At 37.0% G+C, this 26,492-nt stretch overlaps 1 protein-coding gene across 5 annotated transcripts in view; it reads left to right on the top strand.

Annotated features, from left to right (window-relative positions):
* The first annotated feature begins 10,617 nt into the window (after positions 1-10,617).
* The window catches only part of LOC126820425 (synaptotagmin-16), a 112,680-nt gene continuing 96,805 nt past the window's right edge, over positions 10,618-26,492 (top strand). Inside the window, exons 1-4 of one of the 5 annotated variants that reach the window (XM_050548386.2) lie at positions 10,618-10,824; positions 12,369-12,726; positions 23,170-23,325; positions 24,476-24,552. In XM_050548386.2, coding sequence (XP_050404343.1) covers positions 24,540-24,552 — 13 coding nt within the window. In that variant the 5' untranslated portion in view covers positions 10,618-10,824; positions 12,369-12,726; positions 23,170-23,325; positions 24,476-24,539. Of the gene's footprint in view, positions 10,825-12,368; positions 12,727-17,141; positions 17,291-21,286; positions 21,376-23,169; positions 23,326-24,475; positions 24,553-26,492 lie in introns of those variants that run through there. The other 4 variants (XM_050548383.2, XM_050548385.2, XM_050548379.2 and 1 more) reach the window with 4 other exon arrangements.

A 26,492-nucleotide genomic window follows, 5' to 3' on the forward strand; every position in this document is an offset into this window, starting at 1 on the left:
TACTGTGTTCATTGCTTTAAAATGTGAAGCCAAATGCATCTGAATTTACACGTAACAACCTATGGAATTCCACATGGAAAAACTCCTGCAACAATAAGAATATAATTGCAATGAATGAAATTTGGGTTGGGCGTACTACTTGCCCTCTAATAAACCCTCTCATTGTAAATTCCGTACTTTAGAGCACGGCCAACAAACAATAGAATACAATAGGGGCACTGTGGGACTGGGACATGTTCAGTGTTTATGTGATATTATACAAATAGTGTATTCAAACTTCGGTGCAGAACAGTAGGACGTTAAACCATATGTATACAAACATTAACAATGTTATAACATTTTGTACTAAAAATTCAAGTACGTGTATGTTTAAACTCGTTCTCCCAAACAGGGTTGGGTGTTGGATGACCGAATGGTTAGCACGTGCGCACTGTATCATAAGGTAGGTCTGTCATTGACTCAACTGGCGTGGTTTCCATTCCCCGGTTGAACGTGACAAGGAGTAGGGTCGCCTGATCAACCTCGTGGGTTTTCTCTGGGTTCTCCGGTTTCCCCCCACTTTCCTTAGACCCTACGCGCAAGCGAATTATTGAAATAAAATTAAACCATATGTTAGTCCCGAAATGACCTATGTTTGTGTCGAGTGGACGTTAAACCCCATATCTCTCTCTCTCTCTCTCTCTCTCTCTCTCTCTCCCTCTCTCTCCCAAACAGGATTGTCTTCCCTTGCAGTTCACACTATCGAATGCTAGAGAGTGTTTTGAAGCAATATTATAATCATGCACCCTTTCTCTTGTGTTAAACAACATTTTGAGGAAAGGTAAGCCACTTAATTCTACGCCCGACTACATTATAACCTATATATTTTAATAACCCTAACAACGCTGATAACTCTCGACATTTGGAGCTGTTTTCATTCCCTTTTTTAGATTTAGAAATGAGAAAACTAATTGATAGGTACACATATCAGCTAACCTAAAGTAATTGGCCCTTTATGTTTCGATCAAAAGTAACGGTAAAAAAAAAGAAAGTAAAATATCAAATAATCAATGACGCAGTTATATTAGTTCAGGAAAAAGCAATTTGCGATATATCGCTTTTCATTTATCTATTCTAGCTGAACATTTCTAGGGCGCCAATTGTTTCGGGTTGTGCCCCTAGACCATATATAGACCGGATCATAAAAGACTTTTTGCCATTAATATTGACAGATATTGAGTAACAAAAGAGCTTTAGCGCGTAATATTAGTAACTATGTTTTTGGTAAAGACACATGCATTTGTTTTACTGGGTTGGATTATGGACCTTAACGCCCATTGTTGGATAAAAATAAAATAGGAAATACATCAGCAGGTAGAGAGTACATTGGGTCACCTTAAAGATTACGGTAAATTCTAACTTCAGTTATGGTCATTCTTACCCTACCAGCTATATCTATGAAATAAAAGTCAGAATGAAGCTGGCTGTGTGAATTAAAGTGGAAAATATATTTATTAAACTTTTATTAATTTTTCACGAAAACTCAATACCAAATTTTTAAGTGACAACACGAAAAAAGCTCTAAAATGTAAAAAAATAACACTTACAATGGTATAACAATAAAAAAATTCGTTGACAGCATTCAAAAGGGATTTTTACAAGTTCCATCATTTCAGTTTTTCAAAAGAAATTTTGCGCCTGTGAGAAGAGAATCCCATCGGAACCCATGGACCTTGGGCCCCCGTTCCGTCCGTGGTATCATCTAGACCGATAGTAACCACAGGTAGACAAAAAACAGGCAGAAATGACGAACCTGTGGTTAATGTCGGTCCTGATGTTACCTCCTGGGGGTGGGGGTCCGGTGGTGTTCTCTTCGAATAGGCGCAAAATTTCTTTAGAAAAATTTACAGTAAATTGTGCTTTATAAAGTATATCTTGGTCTTTCTAGCTTCTGCACATCTAACTTGCGACAACCTTAGCAATTCATCAAAAACGACATAAATTCATGATTAAAAGGGGACATCAAATTACGCAAGAACATTAACTAGTTTTGGGAGCCCTGAAAAAGGGAGGGGAAAGGTGGGAAGTTAAAACGTGTTGCAAATTTCTGCAGTACTTGATTACTTTAATCATCAGTAGAAATACGCTATTTAAAATAATAATTCGTATATTATTTTACAGCTACAATAACGAAAGGAAAGTATGTTTCCGTTTAATCCAAAAAGCAATTTATTGTCATTTCATGCAGAAAGATATGGTGTTAAATGGCGTATGCCTTAAATTATCTTATAAATTAATAATTGGTATATTGATCGAGTATTTTACAGCGACAAGAACGTTTCCGTTTATTAGGCCTAACAGAAAATTCCAATAAACAATTTATTGTTAGTTTGAGGGGAAAGTGCTACAGGTGGTAGATAATATCTAAATCTGCATATTTTCATAAACATATTATGCAGATAGATGTTTATATGGAGGGTCCACTTGATTATAACATAATATTTTGTGTGGAATAGGCGTCCTAGTTTATTCATCCCTTGATCCTGTGAAATAAAAAACATTTTGCCACCACAGCTGGTTTGAATACTGTTTGAATTCTGCGTGCCCATTTTGCGATATTTTAGTATGTTTACGGTAATAATATGTCTTAAAATGCTTCTATTATAAAGGTAACAATTATTATCGTGATACATATAAATATATAGGTTTTATTGACGCTAGGTATACGAGGGGCGATTGATAATACCCCCCATCAGACCAGGGTGGCGCCCTTACGGTGCTGCTACGGCGACGGAAAATAGTCTCAAAGCGCATCAAGGTCGCCATAACCCTGGTAGAAACGTCAGATATAGTGCTGTCGTCACCATGGTCGCAAATGATCGCCGAGTCACGGCGTTCGTTTTTAGCATGTTCAAAACAAACGCCAAGGTTCTGCGATCTGACCTGGAAAACTGTGAGAACGTGGCTTTTATCAAATTTGTAATTATTGGGGACATTTTCTTGCGATTTGTTCGCGTTAACCGGCGACCGTGTGCATATTCTGGTCGCCGTACGGTCGCAGCAGCACAGAAAGGACGCCACCCCAGTCTGACGGGGGCATAATGAGTGGGCCTCGATTGGAAAACCGTGGAACACAATGATACCACGTTTTGCACGTGTACTATTATGTTCCTCGGGCTCTGTCACAAACTTTCATCATATTCGGTTAAACTGTTTGGTTGTGACAGGTCATAACAATCAAGTAGGGTCTGTTGTTATGAGAAAATGGACCATATCGAGGCGAGAGCTGTATCTGCATATAAAAGGGTCTAACACCGAAAGCCATACATGATGATATGGTTGAAACATTAGGAGATGATGCTCCTTCATATGCCACAATTAAAAGGTGGTCAGCTGAATTCAAGCTTGGCTGAGACAGCATTGAAGACGAACCACGCCCTGGTCGACCAAAAACTGTGTCAACACCTGAAATGGTACAAAAAATCCATGATCTGATAATGAATGACCGGCGAGTTACCGAACGATTCATAGCTGGGGTAGTTGGTATTAGCCAGGAGAGAGTTCATTCTATTATCACTGAAACTTTGGAAATGACAAAGGTTTCAGCACGATGGGTGCCAAAGCTTTGGACGCCTGATCAAAAGCGTTCAAGACACGTCATGTCAGAAGAGAATCTAGCCTTATTTGAAACCGATCCTGACCGCTTCCTAAAACAAATTGTTACTATGGATGACACTTGGGTCCACCACTTTCAGCCAGAAACAAAAGAGCAGTCAAAACAGTGGAAACATGTGACGTCGCCGACCCCAAAGAAGGCAAAGACTGTTTCATCGGCAGGAAAGGTGGCGGCCTCAGTATTCTGGGATTCTGTGGGTGTTCTCATGGTGGATTACCTCCAAAAGGGTCAAACAATTAACGGTAGATACTATGCAACACTTATAAGCAGTTGAGGCAAGAAATTAAGACCAAAAGACGAGGAAAGCTGGCCAAAGGTGTGATTTTCCACCAGGACAATGCGCCAGTGCACAAATCAGCTGTTGCCATGTCAGCAATCCATGACTGTGGTTTTCAACTTCTTCAGCATCCACCCTACTCTCCTGATTTAGCTCCCTCAGACTTCTATCTGTTTCCTGCTCTGAAGAAATGTCTTTTCGGTAGGCATTATCCGTCTGACGATGACGTCATTGCCGCTGTGGATGATGTTCTACACACCCAAGACAAAGACTTCTACAGAACTCGAATAAAGGCTCTGCAACACCGATGGCAGAAGTGTATTACATTGAAGGGGGACTATGTTGAAAAATAAATGCATTTGATTTGAATTTCTTGTTTCTTTCTGTGTTAGACTCACTACTTATCAATCACCCCTCGTATGTTTGCTAATTTCATTTTGAATTCGCGTGAGAGATTCCGCTCGGTGTATTTCTTCACAGTCTGAAGATATTACATCTTGTGGTAACTATGTATTGTGACATCACATCTTGCGGTAACTATGCTTGACATCATTAATTAGTATGCACAGATAGTTCTTTATATAAAAAGACAAAACTTCTTTTTTGAGGGTTATTAAAGTATTCTTATTCTTATTGTTGTAGCACTGTAAATGTGTTAATTTTCTTATATTTTTGAACTTTTTAAACGTTTTCGCTTAAAAATGTGGTATGTGTTTTCTTGAAAATTAATAAAAAAATTTACCAAAAATATATTCTTCAAATAAATTCAAATAAACAGCTTCTTTCTGGCCTTTATTTCATAGAAATTGGCGGAAAACTAGGGCGGATAGGATAAAATTTATATGATGTCGGAGGCCATATTTGATGACGTCATAGTCGAATAACCTACTGCGTGGTGAGTGTCCACCCAAGTTCAAAATACTTACAAGTTAGGGAGCTAGGTTCAGGTTGTTTCGAAAATCGCGTACAAAATTTCTACTATGCTAGTTGAGTGGACAGCGGTGTCTGATACTCTGAACCGTGATTCTTAAGTTGCGGGTCCCCTTCCCATGGGGGTGGGGGATCAGACAAAACGTCAAATTTTCGAATTTTATTCGACTTTTGCGTACAACAATCAACTTTCGTGCATAACTCGACCAACTTCAGATGTCGCCAAAAACACTGCTTAAGAAGACCCCCGACCCTTCCTTCCTCCCTTAAGAACACCCCCTTTACCCCCCTGAGAGAGGGGTTAATTCGACTTTTGCGTACAACATTAATTTTTTCGTTCTAAGTTTCACTATTGATCCGCTAGAACAAAACACTAACTTAAGAACGAGAAATCCCCTTCCATTCAGGATAAGAACGACAAAAAGTGGGCCTATGGGTGAAATAAACACAATGACGATTTAATTCGACTTTTGCGTACAACGATCAACTTTTGTGCATACGTCGACCAAAATCAGATATCATCAAAAACACTGCTTAAGAAGACCCACGACCCTTCCTTCCTCCCTTAAGAACACCCTCCTTACCCCCCGGAGGGACGAGTTAATTCGACTTTCGCGTACAACATTATTTTTTTCGTTGAAAGTTTCACTATTGGTCCGCTAGAACAGAACACTAACTTAAAAACGCGAAATCCCCTTCTATCCGGGATAAGAACGACAAAACGGGGGACCCATGGGTGAAATGACCAAAATGACGATTTAATTCGACTTTTGCGTACGACGATCAACTTTCGTGCATACGTCGACCATCCTCATATGTCATCAAAAACACTGCTTAAGAAGACCTACGACCCTTCCTTCATCCCTTAAGAACACCCCCTTATACCCCCCTCCCCCCAACACCACCACCCTTAGAGATGAGTTAATTCAAATTCCGCGTACAGCATTAATTGTTTTCGTTAAAAGTTTCACTATTGGTTTATTAGAACATAACACTAACTTAAGAACGCGAAAATCCTTCTATCTCGGATAAGGACTAGAAACCGGGAGGTGGGGCAAGGGTAAAATGGCCAAAACTCACGATTTAAGTCAACTTCAGCCTACAAATATCATCCTGTCTGTGTAAATTTACCTCAGAATACATATAAAAACTCTGCTTAAGTAGATGCCCGATCCATTTTTCACCCCTTAAGACCCCCCCCCCCCTATCCCCACCCCCCCACCCTTTACCCTCAGCAGAGATGAGTTAACTCAACTTCCGAGTACAACATTAATTATTTCGTAAAACTTTTCACTATTAGTCCACGGGTTAGTACGGGTTTTATATAGCTCGGCTCTCGGAGAAGAGAGCGGATTCGGTTGATGACCCTACAAGCTTCTGACGTCCATTCTGTTTCACCTAATATTATAAATACAATCCGTAGGATTCGTCATACTCATGATATTCCTAGATTTTCCAGACGAAGTGATATTTCCATTAAGGACTCCAATGAATTGCTCCAGTGCGGTGTTGTCAACCTACTCACTAATGTGCCAAGAGAAGAAGTATTGATTTCAGAGTTCTTGAAACCCGTATTCGACAACTTTCTACACCACTGGGGCCTGTTTCACGAAATTTTGACTAAGATAAAATCCAAATTTTAGTAATTTGATTGGATAATATAAGATTGATTTTAGTGCTTAGCCAATCAAAATTGAAGTATCTACTAAAATTTGGATTTTTTAACTTTAGTTAAGATTTCGAGAAACAGGGCCCAGGATACACCACTATAAGTTCATACCAGTATTCCGTTGATCAAGCAATGCCTGGAATCCACATATTTCACATGGGGAAAAACTATTATGAACAGATCCATGGTTTAGCGATGGGAAGTCCTTAACCCCGCTGATTTTCAAAATTTACATGTCACCAGAAGAAGGCACTCGAACCGCTCGTTTTCAACCTTTTTTCTGGTCAGAAAGATGGATAACACCTTCGTCATGTTACGTTCTTAAGGGGTGAATAATGGACCGGGCATCTATTTTAGCAGAGTTTTTAAATGTAATCTGAGGTAATTTTCCATAGGCAGTAAGGATGATATTTGTAGGCTGAAGTTGACTTAAATCGTCCGTTTTGGCCATTTTACCCTTGCCCCGCCCCCGTTTTCTCGCCCTTATCCGAGATAGAAGGGGATTTTGTGTTCTTAGTAAGTCAGTGTTATGTTCTAGTGAACCAATAGTGAAATTATTAACGAAAAAAATTATTGCTGTACGCGGAATTCGAATTAACTCATCTCTAAGGGGGGTGGGGGTATAAAGGGGGTGATCTTAAGGGAGGAAGGAAGGGTCGTGGGTCTTCTTAAGCAGTGTTTTTGGTAACATCTGAGGTTGGTCGACGTATGCACGAAAGTTGATCGTTGTACGCAAAAGTTGACTTAAATCGTCCGTTTTGGCCATTTCACCCTTGTCCCGCCCCCCGTTTTCTCGCCCTTATCCGGAATGGAAGGGGATTTCGCGTTCTTAAGTTAGTGTTTTGTTCTAGCGGATCAATAGTAAAACTTAGAACGAAAAATTAATGTACGCAAAAGTCGAATTAACCCCTCTCTCAGGGAGGTAAAGGGGGTGTTCTTAAGGGAGGAAGGAAGGGTCGGGGGTCTTCTTAAGCAATGTTTTTGGCGACATCTGAAGTTGGTCGACTTATGCACGAAAGTTGATTGTTGTACGCAAAAGTCGAATTAAACTCGAATTAAAATACGCGGAATTCGAATTAACTCATCTCTAAGGGTGGTGGGGGTATAAAGGGGGTGTTCTTAAGGGAGGAAGGAAGGGTCGTGGGTCTTCTTAAGCAGTGTTTTTGATAACATCTGAGGTTGGTCGACTTATGCACGAAAGTTGATTGTTGTACGCAAAAGTCGAATTAAACTCGAAAATTCAAAGTTTTGTCGGATCCCCCACCCCCATGGGAAGAGGAGCCGCAACTTAAGAATCAAGGTTCAGAGTATCGGACATCACTGCCCACTCATTTAACATATTAGACATTTTGTACGCGATTTTCGAAACAACCTGAGAGAGAGAGAGAAATGGGGTTTAACGTCCACTCGACACAAACTAGGTCATTTCGGGACTAACATATGGTTTAATTTTATTTCAATAATTCGCTTGCGCGTAGGGGTCTTTAGCAGTGGGAGGAAACCGGAGGACCCGGAGAAAACCCACGAGGTTGGACAGGCGACCCTACTCCTTGTCACGTACAACCGGGGATTCGAAACCACGCCAGTCGACTCAATGACAGACTTTATGATACAGCGCGCGCACGCTAACCATTCAGCCATCCAACCCCCCCACGAAACAACCTGAACCTAGCTCCCTAACTAATCCGGCACCCACTAAACATTTCTTCAAAAAAATTCTCCCAACTCAAACTTTCCTACACAACCATAGTCAGATGCTGGATTACCATATTCTGTGATGTGCGTCAACAGAACTGTCAAATACGTGTACCGGTAGGGGCCTACTGTGTGTATATTATAATTTACATTATTTTCATCACGGAGAATAAAATGTTTTTGTTTTTGACACTGAAGAGAATTCTCAAATTCATCTAATGATAGTGCTCTTAGGTCATTCTGTTATCTAATTGTATCAGGAAATCAAAAATTTGCCTTCTTCTGCTTTGGTCTGAAATGCTTGGAAAATGGGTTTGCGGTTGTCAATTTTCAAAATTTTCCTGGGGGAGAAAGGACGCTCGTGCGCCTTGGGCGCGCACGTGACGCGCCTCCGGCACCGAATGTAGTGACCCTGCTATCAAATCTTGGATACGTTTTTTTTAATATATCAAACAGGATACAAAGTTCACAAACATAATTCTTCATAAAACTCAAACAATAAACAGTCTTTCATTCTCTCACCCCCCAACTCAACTTGATTTAGCCGAATGCTACTGCACACTGATCCGCAGTGAATATTCGCTAGGCCGCGACAATCACTGATAAGGATGACATCGATGCGACTTAATGAGCCCCAAATATTAACTTTTTTCCTCCGACAAATTAAATTTTAAAACATTTGATATTTATGTATTAGTATTAGAAAAATAAATAAAGACGTTTGAAGTATTTGTAGGTAAAAATATTTCCTGTTTTAATGTAAATGGGTATTAAAATGAGTAAACGGCGCCTTTCTGCTCGAATCTGTATCGTTTTATGTAAACAATGCAGGCGCCATTGAGCCAATGATTGACGCCGCGTGATATGACGTCATGTGTTGAAGGCAGTCATCTTTTACAGAGATATTAGAACACTTTCATAGTACTCTGTGAAACAGATTGTAGCTACTGCTGGAAAACGTTACATCGTTTATCTCCTATGAATTGAAATGACTAAATATTTCTAACCTATTTTTGGTCTTTTATATCAATTGATATCTAGTTATTTTAATAAAATTAGCTGATCGGTTAATTACGCCCAATGAAGTAAGAGTCAACCAAATATGGATATGTAACTCTGACATCACATCTGGTAAATTTCCACTGGTTTGTTTATTATAATCAAAAAGGCAAATAACGAATCCCTGAATTTTGTTAACCGATGGGTCATTGTATATCAAAATTTCATCTATTTTCTTTGCATAACGTGATGTAAAACTTGTTTATGATTTTAATTCGGCCCTGACTAGATAACATATCCTGTTAATATTATCATAATTTGAAAAACAAATTAATTGCATTTCTTTTTTTAAAACAATAAAACAAGTATCCTCAAAGAGAATTTTTACTGTTCTCATATTCAAATAACATTAATATTCATGTTGCATAATTATTGGGATTTTCCGGCGTGGTTTCCCCTTATCAGTGGTGAAGGACGGGGGGGCTGGCAAGGACAGCTATCTAGTCGTTCGGATGGAACGAAAAACCGAGGTCCCATATACATTGACGTGCTCGTAAAAGATCCTCTGGCAGTTGGAATTCGACATAAGGGTAGGCTGAAGCGCCGCTGTCCTGGCAAAAATTTTCCTCATAGCACACTATGGCGTATGCCCGTCTTCATACAAATTATATATTAATAACTTCATGGAACTTGATTTATTGATTATTATTATTATTATTATATGTTGAAAAATATTGTGGTGCCATACCATGATGGAGGCAGACCACCATTAAATTTCACCATCTTGTACCATACCATGATGGAGGCCGACCACCATTAAATTTCACCATCTCGGTACGAATTGAAGTTCGTCTATTTATAGCAATTCTCTCTCTCTCTTTTCTCCCCTTTTGCATGCCCATTTTTGTTGATTTTTTGGTCTGGAATGGACGAAGAGGGTTTGAATTAACATTTTCTGCCAGGTTTTGGTAAATATTCATGATTTTGTGGCGGAAGGATAACAGGGTGGTCAGGTTGGCTACAGCGATATGTACGGCAACTAGTTACATGTTTTTAGTATGCTTCTTCAAGTTTGTGTATCTCAAAATTTGGGTGGTCAACCTCATACAAATTTTAGTGCAAAGACATGACCATTTGTTCCTCTGTCTGTAGTGAAAAGCATTCAGCCCAACGAAAATTTGGGGAAAAGTTGGAGTTGGGCAAAGAGGCCAGAATTAACATTGAAGTCAATGGGGAAATTAATGGTGGTCTGCATCCTGATGCTTTAAACGGAGTTGCTCCCCATGTCGATAAACAGAGTTATTTCCCTTTCACCTTACAATGTGTCCATAACTCTGTTCCCGTAAATTGCCGAAAAATAAGCTTGGGGTACCTATAATCAAGTTCTAAAAAAACTATTTCATGAATGGAAAATATTGTTAAATAGTGTGGGAATCTTATTTTTTATTTCTTACAGCCATTAGAAATAACAAAGAATCATAACGCGCTTACCTTTTTATGTTAATGACATAAAAACAACTGATAAATTATTGATGGTTTTCTTAATGGCGACGTGATGGTAACCAGCAGAAGGGATATTTCTAGTTATTGAAATGGAATGTAAGTGAATATCTTAGGTTTTTCGATTGTGAAATTTTGTTGTTGCATGATAAATATGGATATAGAGATAAACGTTTTAAAATAATAAAGAACTGTAGATGTTATGGCAACGGAATAACCTCCGTGAAAGTGATAATTGTTTATCTTATCTTAAAGAGAACATATGTACTGTCAGTGAGCATTCGTCATAGGGTTAGTGCTAAATGTTCAGGCCAGCTCAATTTTTCGTCATGGGTCATGAGATGTAAACAGGGCTAGCACTAATCCCAACCCTAACCCTAAACCTGGACCTATATTAGTCCCAATGCTTACCCAAACCCTAACCTACAATCTCACCGAAAAATCATGTGCCCTAACTTTAATTACATCTCGGCAACTTTGACAAAAATTGAGCTAGCCTTAACAAATAGATTTAGCCTTATCATAACGTCTTTGGTTTTTTTTTTTTTTAGATCCTGTGTAAATCCCAATCAATATAGCATAGGCCCTAAAAGGTGTAAAACATATATAAATTCTTATTTATCATTTTAAAATAGGCCCTAGCTAATTAGGTTGACCAACTGTCCCGGTCGTGGTGAGCGGCTCCACCACCCACAGCTCCGCAGAAAACAAGAGGGTTTTAGTGCAAAATATATTTTTCCTGAAATGTCCCGCAACATAATCAAGAAAAGATGGTCACCCTCAGCTAATATATTGATTACAAATCAGAATTTCGCTTGTATTCTAAAATTACAAATCAGATCAGTTGATATTTAATTATAAAAATGTGCTCTTTGCTTTTCCAATCCACATCTCTATATATTCTTTTAAAAAACAACAAAAAACGTATTTATTTAAACAAGCTTTTAACTGACTCTGTATACAACTGTAATAACATGTTCATAATCTTGAGGGGGGGGGGGCGAGAGGTATGATTACATTGTCACTTTGTAAAGTGCCCATAAAAAAAAAACATGATATGAGAAGGCGCCCTGTAAATATGCTGTAATAATAATAATAACAATATTAATATAAAAATTTGCTTCAAAGTCTAAAAAGGTATCAGTACTTTTTTTCTGGGTGCAGTAAATTAGGAAAATTGTTGTGTGCATGAAGCTAGGCTTTTAATTTGTTGTATGTCCTGTCAGTGCATATTTTGATAGGCTATAATATAAGCAAAATTTAATTCTGTGCCATCAGTATTGCTATATAGTTTCAGACATTAAATGAGCATGTTAGGTTGCTGAATTTGTATCTCTTTAATTTCATATCTGGGCCTTTTTGCCTAGTAGGCTACACAACCATAATTGTAGCTACACATTCCATAATTGATACAGAATTCTACAGATAAAAATGAGTTTTAGGCCTATGTGATTTTTTACAGTCCAATTGTTTTAGAAAACAAGTAAACTACATGTATTAATTCACATTACAATCATTGAGCTTTGTTGCTGTAATAGTATATAGTACATTGGTAGGGATGGCCAAGATGTTTTTGCCCAGGTAGTGTTCAGTAAAGACTTAAATGTTGTGTTGTATATTTTAAATGTTGTTATTGTGTTTAGATGGAGCTTACCAAGGTCAAACACCTGTAAAGTGTAAACATTGCTTGATAAACCAGTTACCTTGATGTTGTTTACCTGTAATTCAGCTCGTTGGCTAATCTGGATGTTTTATACCTGAAGCCTAAAGTTAATCAACCAACTACACCCGAATGTTTTGATGTTGTATTAGATCAACAGTGCATTATTAATTACCTGTTACCTGGATGTTACACACCTGTAGTTCCATCATGCATCAGCTAATCAGCTAACCAAGCGGTTACCTGTTTTGTTTTGAATAATTAGATGTTGTTTACCTGTCATCTGTAGTGCTGTTTACCTGTTTTAATTAGATTAAATATGGACGAGCCTTACCCAGCAGGTAAGTAACAGATATCAAAAAAAGCCTTTGAGTTTGATTGTGGGCAAGGTAGGTATTCATGATGAATAGTAGTTTCATAACTGAGTTGCTATTACTCAATGTAAAAAAGATCTGTTATCTCTGATTTATTTAAAAGACTCGGGTACCATAGTCAAAATTTACATGTATCAACTATCAAGTGCTAAAGGGGTTATATAATGTAGCTAGTGAAGTGTATATTTGGACCACTCAGTATATTTGTGGCCTAATGTACTACATTTGAATATTTGGACAAGTGTCATCATTACCATATAGTATACATGTATATTTGTGGCCTAATGCACTACATTTGAATATTTGGACAAGTGTCATTATTATGGCTCAGTATATATTTGTCGCCTAATGCACTACATTTGAATATTTGGACAAGTGTCGACATTACCATATAGTATGGGGCCTAATGCACTACATTGGAATATTTGGTCGAAGAGTATGTCGTCAAAGGAATTAGAAAGACACTGTTTTAGGTTAACCAGTATGACGACAATGACTTCACCAAAATAACGTCATGCTGCCTCCATGTCGTTAAAGCTTCTTCATCTTCCTTGAGGCTTAACGTTCGCTTCCACCTAGGGTGATATCACAGGCTCGTCTCACATAGTTTGGAGACAGGTGATCGATTAAGAGAAATAATCCATGCCTTTTCCTTTAGATAAAGACACAATGCTTTTTGAGGAGCAGTGTCCAAGGTAGTTGTCCTGATCATATAGGTTCCATCCAAGGTAGTTGTCCTGATCATATAGGTTCCATCCAAGGTGATAAACCACATATATACCAGGTTTCATTGACATTCGATTAGAAATATAGACCATATTGTGTTTATGAGTGAATTGAAATAGAATGGTGTTTAATATGCACTAGTTTGCAATGTTTCTGCCCACTCTTCATCGTGTTTCAATTGTCACGTGCTCTTTTACGTACCGGTGCCTGCCAATGTGCTAACAGCACATATACCTTGATTTTTCATACTATACCTTGGTTTTACATACCATCCAAAGGACTAGACACCATTCTTTGTCAGGCTGGAAAATTCTGAGGAAGTATTTCGATTAGCACCAGCATTAAACTCAGGTTCTCCTGGTTAGTAAGCCAGCGCCCTAATTACTGAGCCACCATCACTCTGTCTTTACACCTTTGCTCAGCTACATTTCTAAAATTTGTAAAATAACGCTTTTCATGAGACAAGTATCATGGACGTATGTTTTATCCTTTATCGTCAGATGGTGGGATAGGATTGGCATTCAAAGCACGAGATAATGATATAGAACAAAAATGTGATATCATAATTAAAGCTTTGCATCAATGAATTTAATCACTATGTGATCATAGTAATTCATAATAAAAAATTGATGCCAAAAAGGATGTTGGATTTCTTTCTTTAAAAGCTCAGTGTGTATGTATATAGGATAATCACGTGGCTAAGTGGTTAATACGCTGGCTCGCTAGCCTGGAGGTCGGGTGTTCGATCCCTGCATTGGCCGAGAAAGTTCATTCAGATTTTCCAACGTGGTTTCCCCTTGTCAGTGATGCAGGACGGAGGGCCTGACAAGGACAGCTGTCTAGTCGTTCGGATGGGATGAAAAACCGAGGTCCCGTGTAGTCATTGGCGTGCACGTAAAAGATATCTTGGCAGTTGGAATTCGATATAAGAGTAGGTCGTAGTGCCGCTGCCCAGGCAAAATTTCCCTCATAGCACACTGTATTGCGTATGCCGTCTTCATTAGCCCAATTTAGGAGCAGAACAGTAGGACGTTAAACCCCATTTCATTTCATTTAATTTTTTGTATATAGGATAAAATGCCCCCCCCCCCCAAAAAAAGAAAAATAAATAAGATAGAGAGTAATTAAGTGTATACGTGGCATATTATAGAAGGCTATATTTATGATATTAAGATTGACATTTAAGAACAATTAATAATAATTATTAAGTAATTAAAGACACACTGCTATATAGTAATGATTTTGCTTGCTAGAAAATGTCAAACTGATTTTAAAGGAAGTTTACCAACTTTTATGTTATTTTCACATCCAAGTAATGTGTATTTACTCAGTACTCACCCATCAGAGACAGAGACAAAGAAAAGAGAGAGACCAGGTCATTTTGGAACTAACACATGGCACAATTTAATTTTAATAATTCGCTTGCACATAGTGGTCTTTAGCAGTGGGGTGGGGGGGGGAACAGGTGGACCCAGAGAAAACCCATGAGGTTGGACAGGCGACCATACTCCTTGTCACATACAAGCCAGGAATCAAAACCACATCACTTGACTCATTAACAGACCATTAGATTTTCAAGCATGATGGAGAGGCCATATGGGGTGAAAAACTGAGGTCCTGTGTACACACTGCTGTGAACGTAAAACAACCCTTGACATTTGGAATTCAAATGCTGTCCAGGCAAAATTTTCCTCATAGCACTGCATGACAAAGGCCAGTCTTATATATATTCATTTCATTCAGGGGGGGTTTGATGGCTGAATGGTTAGCACGTGCACGCTGTATCATAAGGTCTGTCATTGAGTCAGCTGGCGTGGTTTCAAATCCCCGATTGTACGTGACAAGGAGTAGGGTTGCCTGTCCAACCCCGTGGGTTTTCTTCGGGTCCTCTGGTTTCCTCCCACTACTAAAGACCCCTACGTGCAAGCGAATTATTGAAATAAAATTAAAAACCATATGTTAGTCTCGAAATGACCTAGTTTGTGTCGAGTGGATGTTAAACCCCATTTCTCTCTCACTCTCTCTCATTTCATTCGCCCATCTTCGTTAGTCCAGTTGGAGCCGAATAGTAGGACGTTAAACCCCATTTCATTTCATTCATTACAAAGAGAATGGGCAACTAACTTTAACCCTATTAGGAATAATTGAAATGCTATGCACTGTATTATTACTGGTAATCTGTATAGTGTTTAGTTATTATAAACTTATATATTAGACTTTGGGTTTTATCCAACCAAGGATTAAGTTTCTACTCATGTAGTTGTATATGTTTTTTACTTAGAAGAAGTAACAGCTTGTTTGGAGGTGTAGGATTTAAGTTTTGTAGTCATATACTGAGCTTGTTTAATCTTCTAGGATATGTAGACTATTTATTCATGCTTTATTGACCAATAAAAACATGTTTTATAAAAGAAACTCAACTGAAAAGATAATATTACAGATTTTTTACACCTGAAATGATATCTGGTTATGTTGTATTATTAATACTGAATCAGTTGTTGGTTAAAAATTGTATTATTTAAATCTGATGATGATATAATCAAGGTGTAAAATTGTATAATATTAATATCTGGTGATGATGTACTCAAGGTGTATATTAATATTGGTGATCTGAACTAGAATACCTGTATCTGGTGATGATATAATCAAGGTGTAAAATTGTATAATCTTAATATTTGTGATCTGAACTAGAATATCTGTATCTGATGATGATATAATCAAGGTGTAAAATTGTATAATCTTAATATTGGTGATGTGAACTAAAATATCTGTATCTGCGAGTGCGTTATTAAAAAGTTATAAAGGACGAAAGAAACTCACCTGGAAATTTTTTATGTTAGAAATAATCTGGATACATGTTATTATTGAATAATTAAGTTAAGGTATAAACATTGTATAAATTGAAAGTAGAGTTATGATGTAAAATCAAGGTATGTGAATTGTATAATAGAAGTATATATATAGACATGGTGATGTGTAAAATATTAACTAAGTTATATCTGTATATCTACATCATTCAAAAACTATAAAGGACAGTGTCTTGTATATGTTGTCGATGATCTTCGAATAGTGAAAGGATCATAAATTTTAAAATTTGTAAAGTGGAGTGTCACTTTTGTGTTTTATGTAGGACTAAACTAATAAAGAGTAATATTATGGTTCTAGTAGTAAAGTATTGCATTTTAACAGTTGTGGTGTTTATTTGACAATTTAGGAATCTGCAAGAGGAGCAGATTATCGCAACAGTTTCTTGTATGTCATCGATGATCTTCAAATAGTTAAAGGGTCTTAAGTTTTAGAATTTGTAAAGTGGAATTTGTATTTTGTGTAGGCCTAAACTAATAAGAAGTAGTATTAGAAGTAAAATATAGTGTCTTAAATTGCCTTTACAGTTGTGGTAATTAAATGCGAATTTAGGAATCTGCAAGAGGAACAGATATTGCAATAGTGAATTAGGAATCTGCATAAGAGGAACAGATATCACAATAGTGAATTAGGAATCTGCATAAGAGGAAGAGATATCGCAATAGTGAATTAGTAAAACAAGAACCAAAACTCTAATTAGAGTGAGGATGTAAACAGTAGTTGATTGTTTTGTTCAAATTGATGTGATGAAAATTATGTTGTTAATTGTTGATTTCATAAGATAGTAAAATCAACATTTTCTAATCATAAGTTGATCGTTGTGTTGAAATTGTAAACATGGATCTCAATAATACGTTAAATGCAACAATAACAAAAACTTGTCATTCCAACAAAACTTGTGAAGCAATTCTCATCAAAAAATGGTTCAGTCATGTGGAAAGTAAGTCAAACCTTTTAAAATTGCCTTTTAAAGGAAAGAGTGGTTAAATGTGTGTATGTCAGATCATCAGGTCCGTCATTGAGTCAAGTTGCACGGTTTCGAATCCCTGCTTGTACATGACAAGGAGTAGGGTTGCCTGTCCAAACTCTTGGGTTATATGTTAGTTGCAAAATGACTAGATTGTGTTGAGTGAACATTAAACCTTATTTCTCTCCCCCACCCCCTTTTTAAAGCAGCCATCCCTGATATAAAAAAAAAATTGTGAATAAGATGGGTTAATTCTGCTTGGAATACCGGAAATACTATATACCGGAAAACACCGGAAAACTACCAGAAATACCAGAAAACTACCAGAAAACACCATTTTATACTGAATACCGGAAAAACACTAAATACCGGAAAACACACTAAGTACAGGAAAATACCCAAAATAGGTAACCCGGAGACTGGCACCCTAAATAGGTAACCCGGAGCCTGGTCCTCTGTGTGCCTGGATTAGGGTTAGTTTCCGGTTTATAGTATAGCCCTTCTTCGGGTTACCTATTTAGGGTGTTTTCCGGTATTTAGTGTGTTTTCCGGTATTTAGTGTGTTTTCCGGTATTTAGTGTTTTTTTCCGGTATTTAGTGTTTTTCCGGTGTTTTCCGGTATTCAGTATCACATGGTGTTTTCCGGCAGTTTTCCGGTTGTTTTCTGGTGTTTTCCGATATATAGTATAGCCCTTGGAATACTCATAAACCCTTTATCCTAGTACTGTACAACCATCAGAATATATGTAGCACCTTTTCACAGAAATACTAGCTTTGATTGCCCATGTGTTATTGGTGATAGGTGTATGTTCCCAATTTCCATGTTCCATGTGATAGCCATTGCTACATAAAGTCAATTGTACATTTCAACAATTGGAATTCCTTAAGCAAATTACATATTACATAAACCTTGCATTCAGCTGTTCAAAATGACTGAATATTTTGAGCTCAAACTTTCAGACAAGTTATGTTGACTATTTCTGTTATCTATGGGTACACTGTGAAAACTGGGACTTCCCCTTTAAAATGTACAAAGGGACATTTTTAAAGTCTGGTTGAGACCCACTTTTAACAACCCAATCAAGCTAGTGAATTATTAAAACAACATATAACATAGTTAAGATCCCAAAATGACCTAGTTAGTGTTGTTAAATCCCATGTTTCACTCTCTTCCACTGACAATAGAAATTAATCCATGAACATTTATTGCCAGACTGAAGATCTTGATGAAACATGATTTTATGTCAAATAATCAGTGAATTAATGTGTCTGGCTTTTATCTGGCACCTAAAAGTTTCTAACTCATCAAATTAAGCACATAAAAACAAACATATGGTTGTCTTATTAGCACATTGAATGATTGTTTGCCAATTAGTATGAATTTTTTGAAGAATTCCACAGAGACAATGCAGGACATCACATTTATCATAGTCCTGTAATAGACGTACAACAAAACAGATATTTTGTCTATAGAACTGGTATCATCCCAAATGTATTGTCTATAGCTGGTTTTCTAGGTGTATCTCTGCAACAGCTATCATCACAGATATGTTGTCTATTAGTGTATATTTACAGACACATTGTCTATAGGTGTATGTCTATAGATACATTGTTTTGTCTATAGGTGTATGTCTATAGATAGATTGTCTAAAGATATATTGTCTATAGGTGTATGTCTATAGATATATAATGTCTAAAGATATATTGTCTAGGTTGTATGTCTATAGATATATATTGTCTATAGGTGTATGGTTATAGATACATTGTTTTGAATATAGGTGTATGTCTATAGATAGGTTGTCTAAAGATATATTGTCTATAGGTGTATGTCTATAGATATATAATGTCTATAGGTGTATGTTTATAGATACATTGTTTTTTCTATAGGTTTTATGTCTATAGATACATTATCTAAAGATATATTTGTCTCCCGCCTTTCGAATAAAGCAGGGGACTATTAAAATGGCTCCATCCGTCCGTCTGTCTGTCTGTCCGCCTGTCTGTATGTCCATCCGTCTATCTGTCCATCACACTTTTTGGGACACAATAACTCTCCTTCTAATTGAGCTACAATGTTCAAACTTTGTGTAGGTGTTTATTAGGTCAATGACTTGATGGAGTTAGAAAGATGAACATTTTCTGCTTGATTGGTTGATGCTTTGGGACACAATAACTTTAGTTCTAATTAAGTGAGGTGATGAAACTTGGTGTATAGTTTCATTACATCAATAAATTGACTAAGTTTGCTAGATATATTGTCTATAACTGGTATCACAGATAAGTTCACGCTAGAAGACCAGGTGATTGCCTTGTTGAGTGGTCTAATACTGACATTTTAAAGGATAAGATTCCCCCCCTTCCCCTTTCCCCTTTCCCCTCTCTCTAACCCTCTCATATACAATATACAGCTGTCATCAACATAATCATTTTAAAATAAATAATTTGTACGATGAAATAAATGTGTTAAATTTATTACTCATTTTATGCTAGTATAGTAATAAACATCAATAGAACAACTATTAATGTGATAAGGAGTGTGAAATTAAATTATGTTGTCAATGTAGAAAAATCTATGATTATTGTGACTAAATCTATTACAAATGTAACAGTTGGTAGATATGAAACAAGGATTTCTTCAACATTGTCAAAGTTTTTTATGGTATTGAAGATTAATCGTAGAAGTTTTTCTGTGGAATTCAAGCTTTTTTGTGGAAGTTTTTCTGTGGTATTCAAGTTTGATAGTTGAAGTTTTTCTGTGGTATTCATTTTTTATGCTGGTAGTTTATGCTTTTGATAGTAATCAATCTTTTTGAGTGGCTATGGGCTATTTGTTGTATTAGTACCTGCTCATGCAGGTACTAGGGGGTTGGATGGCTGAATTGTTAGTGCATGCACGTTGTATTATAAGGCCTGTCATTGAGTCAACTGGCGTGGTTTTGATTCCCCGGTGACAAGGAGTAGGGTCGCCTGTCCAACCTTGTGGGTTTTCTCCAGGTCCTATGGTTTCCGCCCATTGCTAAAGACCCCTACACGCAAGTGAATTATGGAAATAAATTGAACCATGTGTTAGTCCCAAAATGACTTAGTTTGTGTCGAGTAGACATTAAAACCTCTCTCTCTCTCTCTGGGTGCAGAAAAGTAAGAAAGTAAGAGAGAGAAATGGGGTTTAACGTCCACTCGACACAAACTAAGTCATTTCTGGACTAACATATGGTTTAATTTTATTTCAATAATTCGCTTCTTGTAGGGGTCTTTAGCAGTGGGAGGAAACTGGAGGACCCGGAGAAAACCCACGAGGTTGGACAGGCGACCCTACTCCTTGTCATGTACAACCGGGGATTCGAAACCACGCCAGATGACTCTATGACAGGCCTTATGATACAGCGCGCACATACTAACCATTCGGCCATCTACCCCCCTAGAAAAGTAAGACATTCAACGTCATTTAATTTCGAGAAGGAAGCCAACTTACCATGGTATATTTCTATAACTTTGTCCCCGCATGGTTTCCCCTTGTCAGTGGTACAGGACGGAAGGCCTGAGATGGACAGCTGTCTGGTCGTTTGGATGGGATGAAAAACATGTCCCATGTACACATTGGAGTGCATGTAAAAGATCCTTTGGCAAATGGAATTTGATATAAGAGTAGACCATAGACATAGTGCAGCTGTCCAGAGAAATTTCCCCTCAAAGCACACTGTATGGCTAATGCCTGTCTTAATTAGCACAGTTGGAGCAGAACAGTAGGACATTAAACCCCATTTCATTTCATATCACATTATCCTGTCCTTTCTGATGTTCATAACAAAATTATTCCTTCATAAACATGTGTTATTGTTTATAGCTAATTACTTGATATGAATGTATACATTTATACAGCAATTAACAATAAAATCAATAAACTGCCAGTTTCCATATACTTATACATAAATTAAATATGATGTCAGCTTTTCCAATTCACACAGTTTATTCAGATGGAACAATGCTACCATTGTTATCATGATTAGAATTCAAAATGGCAGCTCCAACATCGGCACCAGGCAGTGGACACGGTGAAGGTAAAATTCTAAGTTTACATGATTATGGTGGCGGGATGGTCTCATTTGCCTTTTATTGTGTAACAATTTGTGGTGCACGTAAAAGACCCCTTCTCAGTCAGGACTCGGGGTAGACTAAGTTCAATATAATGTTGATACAATGTTGTGTTGTTGAAATGTTGTGTTGATAAATTCACTTGAACCAATTTGTAGTGAACATAAAAGATAGTTTCTAAGTCAGAGTTGTCAGGATAAAACTAAAGTATTTGTTAGTCTTCATATGGGAGAATATAGTGTTGATGGAATATAGTGCTAATAAATTGTTGTGTTGATGAAATATTGTGTTAGTAATATCTAGTGATGATAAAATATTCTGTTGATGAAATACTGTGTTAGTAATATCTTGTGATAATAAAATATTCTGTTGATCAAATATTGTGTTAGTAATAATATCTTATGATGATAAAATGTTCTGTTGATACAATATTATGTTGATACTAAGTTGTGTGGATCAAATATTGTGTTGATACAATGTATTGATGAAATGTTGTGTTCATGAAATATTGTGTTGATACAAAGTTGTGTGAACATAATGTATTGATGAAATGTTTTGATACAATGTTGTGTTGATACAAAGTGGTGTGAACATAATGTATTGATGAAATGTTTTGATACAATGTTGTGTTGATACAAAGTGGTGTGAACATAATGTATTGATGAAATGTTGTGTCAATGATGAAATATTGTGTCAATGATAAAAGGGGGGTTGGATGGCTGAATGGTTAGCACGTGCGTGCTGTATCAGAAAGTCTGTCATTGAGTCAACTGGCGTGGTTTCGAATCCCCGATTGTACGTGACAAGGAGTAGGGTCGCCTGTCCAGCTTCGTGGGTTTTCTCCGGGTCCTCCGGTTTCCTCCCACTGCTAAAGACCCCAACGCGCAAGCGAATTATGGAAAAAAAAATTGAACCATATGTTAGTTCCGAAATGACCTGGTTTGTGTCGAGTGGACGTTAAACCCCATTTCTCTCTCTCTCTCAATGATAAAATGTTGGGTTGATACAGTAAAGTTAACCAATTTATTGTGCATGCAAAAAATCCTTCCTCAGTCTGAATATTCAAGGTAGACTAGGTTCAATGGTAGACTAGGTTCAATATGCTGTTGTTACAATGTTGTGTTGTAGAAATGTTGTGTTGATAAAATGTTGTGTTGATGAAATGTTGTTCTGACAAGAGTCTTTGACAGGTTTTTTTCAAATTTGATGTCGAGCATCAGCACCATGAGAAGATGATCTCTGTCAATTTTCAGCCTTCACTGATAAGCTACATAGCTGCTGTGTGGGCATATTTCTTCGCTTTGCTTGGCTACCTTGTTTTATTTTGTGTGTTGAAATGATGTGTTTTAGTTCTGCCATGCTCGCCACAAACACAATATTTAACTTTTTGTTGTGTTTATATAGAGACAGCTGGAAAATATTGTAAAAGCTGTCACCGTTATCTCTTTTTAGTGTATAGAAATATGTAAACTTTCCTGACATTTTGTTGAGTGAGCCACCGTGACTCCCTCTGAAGTTAAAAAACTATTTAATATTAGCATATAGAAATATGTGAACTTTCCAGACCTATACCAGGATAAAACCCTGGACCACGTGGTTAGTTAGCCAGCACCCTATTCACTGAGCCACCTTTTAACATCAATGTAATCTGTATTTATGTATATTTTCAAAATCCTGGACCACCTGGTTAGTGAGCCAGCACCCTATTCACTGAGCCACCTTTTAACATCAACGTAATCTGTATTTATGTATATTTTCAGTACCAACAGAAGCAGTAGGGTTTTTAGGAGCAGTTGGTGTCTTTCTCTTTCTGCTTATTATATTCTTCTTGTATTTGAATAAACTTCTGTGTTTCAAGAATTGTGGAGGATTCCCCTGTATTGATGCAATTCCTGCAAAACAGAAGAACAAATTAGGTGAGTACAACCATTTAATTCTATTTTCATAAAAATCAAGAAATATCCCGTGCCTGGACCTCCAGTAAAAGATTGAAGAGTGAATATGGCACCCTTTGCAAGTGCCCAAGGATACGATTTTATCTAGATATCTTAAAAATGTCTGTAACACACTAACAATCTGGTAGACATAATCCTTAAGTGGCATTTAGCGATTGAACACATTAAAAAACACTACACAGTTTATATGGAAATACAATCACTGGTTTATAAGTATAGCAAAATGTTTCGACAAGTATTCTCTTATCGTTATCAAGCACAAACAATTTATCATTTGTGCTTGATAACGATTAGAGAATACTTGTTGAATCGTCGTGCTATACTTATAAACCAGTGATTGTATTTCCATATAAACTGTGTTGTGTTTTTTAATCTGGTAGACAAATGAATAAGAGAGTTTTATTTAGGCTAAGTCTGTTGTGCAATCCCATTCAGATATCCCAAATAAAAATATTGTTTATGAAAATAAAACTATGATTAAAAAACACAAAAACATAATATGGAACACAATTACTATTTTAATTAAAGTGACGTTTCTTTGAGGGTTCTCTCATCGTTTTCAAGCAAACGTTCAACCCTCAACGAAACGTCGCTTTAATTAAAATAGTAATTGTGTTCCATATTATGTTTTTGTGTTTATTATGTATGTCAATTACTAAATGCCGCTCAAAGAAGAAAAACTATAATTGTTGATCAATAACACAATTTTGAATTGTAATACCTTGATGGTATCTTGGATTCATTAGTCCAGATATTAGTCTCAAGTTTGTCATTTTGTTCCTCTGTCTTTTTAGAAAACATTATTCCTAATATTGAAACAGTACACATACATGAGGGCAATTTCGTACTATCCGGTCCCCAAAAATACATAACAGGATTATGGCCCTTGTTTGACCTGACAGACTGCATGTTTTTACATTTTTATATTTCTGATTCACGAAAACTTAAACTAAAATATTTTAAGAATACAGGCTTTTCATTGGCTAACAGCTCAAATAATAGGATTTTACCTCTAAACCAAGGAGAGTGCTGCATGTTTAAAATATTTTTTTGAAGTTTTCGTGAATCAGGTTCCTGGTACATTGAATATAAGCCTATTTATTTTGTTAAGGAGAAGACGATTCAGACTAATTGATCATAGCTACAGTAAGACCAGCATATCCAGTCGTATCTCAATGATTATTTACGGTGAGACACTTGAGGGAATATGGTTTTTTATACGCCCACATTTTCATGTGGACGTATTATGCCGTCGCCCCTGTCCGTCCGTCCGTCCGTCCACAATTGTTTGTGGACTCTCTACAGGTCACAATTATTATCCGATTTCAACGAAACTTGAAATATAGGTTTATCTCCAAAAGATCTCGACTGCTTTCGATATTGGCATGTATCGGATCGAAACTTCATGGATTATGGCCCCTGTTTGTACGAAAAATCACGTTTTTAGCTTGTGGACCCTATAGAGGTCACAATTTTTATCCGATTTTGTTGAAACTTGAAATGTAAGTTTATAACCCAAAGATCTCAATTCCTTTCGATATTTGCGCATATCGGACAGTAACTTCATGAATTATAGCCCCTGATTGTACGAAAAATCACGTTTTTAGCTTGTGGACCCTATAGAAGTCATAATTTTTATCTGATTTAAAAAAACGTTCTATTATATCACCGTTACACCCTAAGGATGACTGAATTCGGCCCAAAATTGACAAACAAAATGGCCGCTGTTCGTTCCCAAATAGCGTAAGAATATGGTATATCAAGGTTGTGGACCCTATAGGGGTCACAATTTTTATCCGATTTTGTTGAAACTTGAAAAATGTAAGTTGATAACCCAAAGATCTCGGTTCCTTTCGATATTCGCGCATATCGGACCGTAATTTCCTGAATTATGGCCCCTGATTGTACGAAAAATCACGTTTTTAGCTTGTGGACCCTATAGAGGTCATAATTTTTATCCGATTTAAAAAAACGTATTATTATATCACCGTTACACCCTAAGGACGACTGAGTTTGAATTTCATGAAAATCGGCCCAAAATTGACAGACAAAATGGCCGCCGTTCATTCTCAAATAGCGTAAAAATATGGTATATCAAGGTTGTGGACCCTATAGAGGTCACAATTTTTATCCGATTTTGTTGAAACTTGAAATATAAGTTTATAACCCAAAGATCTCGGTTCCTTTCAATATTTGCCCATATCGGACCGTAAATTCCTGAATTATGGCCCCTGATTGTACGAAAAATCATGTTTTTAGCTTGTGGACCCATTAGAGGTCATAATTTTTATCCGATTTAAAAAAACGTATTATTATATTACCGTTCCACCCTAAGGACAGTTGAGTTTGAATTTTGTGAAAATCGCCCCAAAATTGACAGACAAAATGGCCGCCGTTCATTCTCAAATAGCGTAAAAATATGGTATATCAAGGTTGTGGACCCTATAGAGGTCACAATTTTTATCCGATTTTGTTGAAACTTGAAATGTAAGTTTATAACACAAAGATCTCAGTTTCTTTCGATATATGCGCATATCGAATTGTAATTTCCTGAATTATGGCCCTTGATTGTAGGAAAAATCACTTTCTTGTTAGCTTGTTTTCTATCCATCTCTCGAAAATGTGGGCGTATCCTGCCTGGCAGCCGCTGGTATATATATATATCTTGAACCCTATTCTCAACTCGCTTTGGTTTTCTATCCATTTAAGGTTTACCAGCTTATCTTGAGCCGTAATCTACCTATTTATTTTCTCTTAATGGAACTGAGCAATATCTTTATATGGTTATAGTTTCTGCCTGTTAAAGACTCACTTCATCGTCACAGTCTTGATTCTTGTCAATCTGGGTGGAATTCTTTATTAAAGAAATATTATAACTTATAAACCTACTTGCATCCTCTCCAGGGCCAAATTCCTACCTTCTTTGGAACTGGCTTTACTTCTAAAGCAATAGCGTGGGATATCTGGAATCCTCTCTTGGTTTCAACTCTTGTCAGATTCTGTCCGGATCTCAATAGTTATTTAAAGGAGATGGTCCATCTATCTGTTTCTATATTAAAGGAGATGGTCCATCTGTTTGTATATTAAACGTCTTGACCCATCTGTTTTTATATTAAAGGAGATGGTCC

The sequence above is a fragment of the Patella vulgata genome, chromosome 5 (genome assembly GCF_932274485.2).
Source record: "Patella vulgata chromosome 5, xgPatVulg1.2, whole genome shotgun sequence".
In the NCBI taxonomy this organism is placed as follows: Eukaryota; Metazoa; Mollusca; class Gastropoda; family Patellidae; genus Patella; species Patella vulgata.